Source organism: Nyctibius grandis, chromosome 15 (assembly GCF_013368605.1).
Source record: "Nyctibius grandis isolate bNycGra1 chromosome 15, bNycGra1.pri, whole genome shotgun sequence".
Classification (NCBI taxonomy): Eukaryota; Metazoa; Chordata; class Aves; order Nyctibiiformes; family Nyctibiidae; genus Nyctibius; species Nyctibius grandis.
Window position 1 is genome coordinate 7,392,013 of NC_090672.1, and position 6,807 is coordinate 7,398,819.

The 6,807-nt window shown below is 49.6% G+C and overlaps 1 protein-coding gene across 1 annotated transcript; it reads right to left on the bottom strand.

Annotated features, from left to right (window-relative positions):
- Window positions 1-630: 630 nt before the first annotated feature.
- On the bottom strand, window positions 631-5,509 carry TOB1 (transducer of ERBB2, 1). Its single transcript, XM_068413384.1, has 2 exons — window positions 5,253-5,509; window positions 631-2,580 (listed from the first exon to the last, which is right to left on the bottom strand). The coding sequence occupies exon 2, from the start codon at window positions 2,441-2,443 to the stop codon at window positions 1,463-1,465; it is 981 nt and encodes a 326-aa protein (XP_068269485.1). The 5' UTR covers window positions 2,444-2,580; window positions 5,253-5,509; the 3' UTR covers window positions 631-1,462.
- Between the last annotated feature and the right edge of the window lie 1,298 nt (window positions 5,510-6,807).

Below are 6,807 nucleotides of genomic sequence, written 5' to 3' on the forward strand. Positions count from 1 at the left end.
ATTATTAAGTTAAAACTGGTAAAATCCACTAAAATAAAAACCTTAGAATGTCACATTGCAGTTGCATTACATTTCTCTTTTTAATAGAGCACATAAAATGAAAGTTTACAATGAGTTCAGCAAACTGTAAATCAGCACTTTTATTCAGTCTAGTTTCTGAGCTATTAATCCCTAATGCAGAAACAGAACGCTGATGCACTGGTCTAGGACCTCTCCAGAGAGCAGTTCAAATCCATTCTGATGACATGGAAAGTGAATTTCATTGAATCACCTGAGTCCCTTCTAGATACGTCACATCGCACAACAACTCAACATTCACACAGCTCATACTCTTAACTCTCAAGGAAAAAAAAAATAAAATTACCTTGTGGCCTCAGCGAGCTGCAGTTATGGAAAACAAGTGAAAGTCTGCTCAAATAATTGTAGACAAGTCCTTAATCAGGCTACGTGCTTTGTCAGTAGTATTTTAGGTAAAGCAACCCATTATTGTGGTGCATCAATACAGCCACCCTTTCCATCGCTCCTTTGTGATGCACTGAGTCAGGCTTTTTTCCATCATTAGCACTGACAACACAATAAACGCAGCGCTCTGATCTTCAGAACAGTAAAGACACAGACCACAACAGTCAATTAATTTTAAAGAATTTTAATACAAACTTAATATAAACTATTTCAGTCCCTCTTAACATGTAAGACACTGACTCAAAATACTTTTATACCTTTTTTCAAGTATTGCACAATGTAGGTACAAAATTAATATTTACGATTACATTTTCTTCCATAATATATAGCAAAAATCTTTAAACTTTTAACAGAAAATACAATTTGTGTTTCTTTTGAAAAAAGCAAATATTTCGTACATTTTAATTCCACCACTAAGGAATATTCTGTACACAACTTTTTATTTTTTTTTTTTTAGAATTGATGTCTTTAAGATGGATATCTTACAATTTCAGTAAAAAAAATACAACATGAAGCTGCTGCAGCTGTCACAGATCACTGTAGTAAAAAGATATAAATGCAATACCATGTTGTAGAAACAATATATATACTCTGATATTTTACAAACTTTGTACTAAATTAAATTATACAATTAGAAAAAGACCAATAAACCCACCTATTAGTGCCAATTTTTTTAATATATATACACATATATGTTTGTGTACATATATATATACACACATGAAAAAAATTAGCCACGTCCTTGCTATATCTTAAATACTGTAAGAGGCCATATTTTGAGAGTATATTTTTGTAATGTACAGTCAGTATAAAATAATTTTGTGCTTGGTTGGCAAATGAAAAAATGATGCATGTTGTATTTATCTAACCAAGCCTGAATGTATTCATACTACAAGCCTTAAAAAAAATCTCAAGAGGTGGAAAAAAAGATACACCCTTGGGTACGTGCATTTTTAACTTGTACAATAGTATTTACTTGTATTTCACTTTCGTCTTATTTTTAGTTAGCCATAACTGGCTGGAATTGCTGGTTAGAATACTGCATGTTGTTTAAACTAAAATTCAAGCCATCCACAAAAGACTTCTCATTTAGACCTCCATAGGCTGCAAACATATCAAAGGCATTACTGTACTGGAGAGGACTGAGGTTAAGGGGGCTGTCACCAGGAAAGATGCTACTGGTACTACCTTGACCCTGCATGTTGGGGAAAATGAACTCCTTTGCATTAGGAGAAAGGGCAGAAGTCTTCTGCTGTTGTTGTTGCTGCTGCTGCTGACTGCCTAAGCCAAGCCCGTAGAGAGAGTGCATGGAGGAGGAAAGGGCTTTCTGCTTCAACAGGTCATTGACATTCAAGCCAAGGTTGGTGGGAGAAGTGCGGGCGACCTTGTTGCTACGGCCGCTATTCTTCATTTTGGTCGAGCCAAACTTGGTGGCAGCAAATGTGGCAGTGGTGAAGGTTAAAGGCTGAGTGGAGCGGGGCATGAAAGTTGGGCTCACAGCAGCAGAGTGACCAAAGGGAGGAGAAGGAGAACTAGACACTGAAGATGCTGGGTCACTAATTGGCATGAACACCTGGGCCTCTGGGTTAAAGCTGTTCTTGATTTCCTTATCCAACTCACATCCATTTTCATTATCATCCACATAAAGCACTTTCACTGGTCCCTTTTCACCGATTTGGTATGAAACCTCAAATGGGTCAATCCAAACACTAAGATCCTGAGGCAAGTTGCCACGAACATCATCAATGTCCAAACCACTCTCTTTGGATGCTTGTTCTATGACTGGGTCCACTTTCTCCCCTATATGTATACATCTAAACCCTGATCCTTTGTATGGCTTTTCTGGATACCAGTGCCCTTCATACTTCTTCTTAAGAAGTCTTTCAAGCTCTTCACCAAAAATGTTGACACGTCGTCTGGGAAGCTTATTGTACAAATATGAAATAATAAAATTGAGTGCTACTTGGATTTCAAGCTGCATAGCTGCTATGCCACAGAGTTATAAGTCTGTTTCAAAACCCGAAGAAGAAAGTGTTCAAGATGCCACAGGGAAACAAAATTTCATTCAAAGTGCTGATTCTAGTTGATTATTATCCTTCACCTTGAGTGCTCTTGTTCCTTTAAGAAAAAACAAAAGCAAACACATCCAAATAAGGAAAGCATAAGATCAAGCTCCAAGGCCTACTCTTTCAGCTTCACTTTCTGCATAAAATAGGTTACTTTTTTTGAGTTAAAAAAAGTGCATCAAACTATTGATGTTCATGCATGCAGAAGGTGAGGATGTCAACTACGTTCAGTATGACTTACAAACAATAGAAGATGCACTAGGCATGTGTTTACATATACAGCATGGGGCATTTCAAAATCACATGAACTTGCTGTTTAGTTATTCACAAAGCAGCAAGGATAATTTTTAAGACATCACAGAACTGCCAGGCCTGTCAAGGGTTTAATTACCAACCCGTATTTGGATGATTTATAGTACTCAGCTGCAAAATTTAGCACCAGACTATTAGTTTAGCTTGAAAGGTCTTAGTCCGAGGGTCATTTATCATTTTAAAGTTTGCAAACATATTGGTTGCACTATAAGCTACAGAATTATAAAAATGTTAACAGTTGCTTTAGAAGATTTCACACAAATAAATAAAATTATGCAACATTTATTTTAAGGCCGAGCAAATCATCCGCAGAAACTGTGCGCTGGCGAAATTATGCTAACTGAAGAGAAAATGTCCGCTGCACGTATACAACAATTCTTCCTCGGAACAGCTAAAATGATAATGCAGTCAATGCATACGAAATAGATGCATGTATCTTCTGTCACTAAGGGTGGCAAGGACTGTGAAATTGTTACAATAAATTAATTACAGATTTTCCCCTTTCTACAAATTATTCTGTATTATCAGATGTAATATATTAATGTATACTAAATTCATATATCACATTGTCTACAGCTCTGATTTCAAAAAGTTACTAGAGCCAACAAGGCTTTTGACAGCCTGAAAAATGACTGCTTTCCTCCTTCTCCGTGACTCCATTTTATATTTAATATAAAATATGGTTGCCACTCCTTCACAAAGGACAAAAGAGAAATTAGCTATCTAAAGTTAAAGAAGGGACGAGGATCGAGTATTAGCACACGTACTGCTAAGGAAAATTCCGCAGTACTTTAGCATAAAGGTACTCATCCACAGGAGACACCTTTGTTCAAAAAGTGCCAATGAAACAAAATGTATTATGTCTTGGCTCAAGTTAAACGCCCAACGAGAATTTCAATTAACAGTGTGCTTTTCTGCAGTGCATCACTAGGAACAAAATTTAGTGTAGCTGTCGCTAAAGATTAGAGGAATCAAAGTCAATATTGAAATCCTTTAACAATGTGAATACAAAGCTTATTTATTTCTTGCTCCAAATAATCTCCTTTTAAAGTCTGGAACCCTATTTCCAAGCCACTCGTGTTCTCCCCAACATGGTATGGGAATAGTTTGAAAGCTTGTACGATAAGGCGACCTTTAAACATTTGCTGGATCAGCACTGGGTGGGGATAAGGAAAAGATCAAGGGCAAACAGAAGATATTTACAAAAGGGACACAATCAGTACAGAAAAGCTGATTGGGTGGTTAAAAAGGGCATTTAAAAATGATTTATTAATCCATCTGTTTTGTTTCCCTTTCTCCATGTCCTTTAGGAAGGGAATGATCCTGATCCTTTCAAGGCACTCCGGGCAGACGCTATAAATTTTCCTAAGCCCCAAAACTGATCCATGGTACGAGCAGCTGATCAAACAAATCAGCTTGATCATTTCAAACCGGCCCTTTTTTTATTTTTTTTTTTAAATTTATTTAAAGAGGACAGTATTTCTCAGGGATCCGAGCCCGGCAATGACTCCCGCAGCAGAGCCCGGCGCTGGGGGTGAAGGCAGGAGCCCGGGGCGCTGTGGGCAGTTACATAACCAGGCGGTCGGGTCTCATTAGATTTCTGCTCACAGCCCTGGGAGCTCCGGCAGCAGCTGGAGGAGGAGGAGGAGGAGGAAGAGCATTTTCTGAGCCCGTAAGAAAAAAAAAAATGAAGACGAGGAAGGGAGAAGACTGGGAGGGGTGGGGGGGGCTGCAAGGCCCCTCTCCTCACCACACAGGCCAGCACGCGGGGCCCAGCGACGCCCCTCTCCGCCCCCCCGCCGGGCAGGGTCCTAGAGGACGGCTGCCAGCGCCGCCAGGAAGGCCCAGCGCAGGCAGCAGCTATTAGTCAGCCGGGAACGCTCACTCCTCCCAGCCCGAGCGCGTCCAGGGACCGCCTTGGGAGGGACCCTCCCGCAGCCCGGCTCCCCGGGCCGTGCCCTCTCCCCCAGCCCCCTCTCCGAGGGGCTGCCGGCGGCCCCCACGCCCTCCTTCCCATCGCCTCCCGTGCCGCTGCGCCCCCCACAGCACCCCGGCCCTTCCCCGCCTCAGGCCCCGTCACCGCGGGGTCTTGACCGCCTCGGCACCCCCCGCCTCAGGGGCCGGGGCCGCCTCAGCCCCCAGGGCCGGGCGATTGCTGCCTCACGGCCGGGGCCCGGCGGCGGCTGCCTCAGGCCCTCCGTCACGGCGGCCGGGGCCGCGCCCGCCTCAGCCCCCCGCCTCAGGGACCGGGCGGTGGCCTCCTCAGCCCCTCGCTCGCCTCACGGCTTGGGCCGAACGGTGGCTGCCTCAGCCCCCCCGCCTCAGCGTCTGCCTTCGGCTTGGGGCCCCCCCCCAGCGCACACCCCCGCGCCGGCCCGGGCCGTCCCCCCGCCCTCAGCGAGCGGTACTCACCCGGGTGGGTGTGCGGGGGATAGTGCAAACAATCCCGGCGGGGGTGTGAGTGCGGGAGGGGGGCGGCTCAGCACCCGACCCCCATCTCCGAGAGCCGGCTCCCTCGGCGCGGATGGGAGGGGAAAGGAAAGAGAAAAAAAAAAAGGGAGGGGGAGGGTTGGAAAAAAAAAAGGGGGGGGAGGGAAAGGGGGGGAGGGCTGCGCTGCTCACACCCCCACAACGGGCGCGCTCGGCCGCCGCAGCTGCGCTCCTTTTGCTACTGCCCCGCCGCCCGGCGCGCCCCCATATATCGCCTCCCTCCCCCCGCCCCCCGCCGCCCCCCGCCCGCACGCCCCGCCCAGCCCCGCCCATCAGTCCCGCCCCAGTGGCCAGCACCCGGCCTGGCCCCGCCCACCGTAGCCAGGCCCCGCCCTGGCCCCGCCCCCTCCGCGCAGAGCCCTCTGCTGCCGCCCCTTCCCCCAGCCCGGCGTGGAGGGGCGGCTCTCTACGTCAGCTCCCTCCGCACCTCACAACACCGTTGCGTCACTGCCTACGTCAAACCCTGCCCTCGCGCCCCTCATCTCCGCAGGGAAAGGGGGGAAGGGGCCCGCGCTGAACTACATCTCCCATGACCGCCGCTGCGGCGCGGCATGGCGGAGCGGGCGGCGCCGGCCCGCGGGGGCCTCGGCAGCGGCGATGGCGGCTCCGCGGAGGCCGGCAGCCCGCCTGGATGGCGGCGGGGGCGGGGAGCGAGGGCAACCCGCAGCGCCTCACGCTCAGGGGCGAGGAGCCAGGCTGCGTCCCCGAGCCACCGGCGGGGCTGACAGGGCCGGCGTCCCCTCAGCGAGGCGCCAGCGGGGCCCCGCCCGCTCTCACAGGAGGGGGTGCGGAGCGGTACCCCCGTCGGGCCCCTCGCGGGCCCCCCTTCTCCTCGCCGCGACTAAAAATACTCCCCCCAGGTAGCAACGCTGACCGATTGGCTGCCTGCCCGCCCCGGTAGCCGCCTGATTGGTCACTCGGTATCGAGGAGGAAGACGTCAAACCCCAGTTTTTTGGGGAAAAAAAAAATGTACCGGGGGGGGGGGGATTGGGGCGGGGGGGGAGCGGCCGCCGCCTCAGCGCCCGCGGGACCGGCTGTGGGGAGACGCGAGGCGGGGTGAGGGAGGGCGGGCGGCTGCCGGCCTGGCCGAGGCTGGGACAGCGCCAGGGCCGTCGGCCAGCGCCGGTGCCACCGAGCCTGATTTGGGCCTGTCGGGACCAGCCCTGCGGCCCGGCCTTATTTTAACGCAGAGCACGGCCAAATCCGGCGGCAGCGGGTGGGGGAAGCGGCCGAGAGCCTTGGGCCACCTCTTCCTTCCGCACCGAGAGGCATTTGGGATGAGAACCAGGCCCGGTGGCCGGAGAGCCGGGCCCTCTGTTCATTAAAACATCACCGGGAGAGCCGGGCCCTCTGTTCATTAAAACATCACCGGGAGAGCCGGGCCCTCTGTTCATTAAAACATCACCGGTTTTGCTCTTTAAATATCACTTGCGGGTATTACTAGGGTTGGGGTTGGTATGGTTAGCTTCAAGCCGG

Excerpts from the sequence above, each read along its gene's own strand:
- TOB1 (XM_068413384.1), bottom strand. The coding sequence starts at position 2,443 with ATGCAGCTTGAAATCCAAGTAGCACTCAATTTTATTATTTCATATTTG.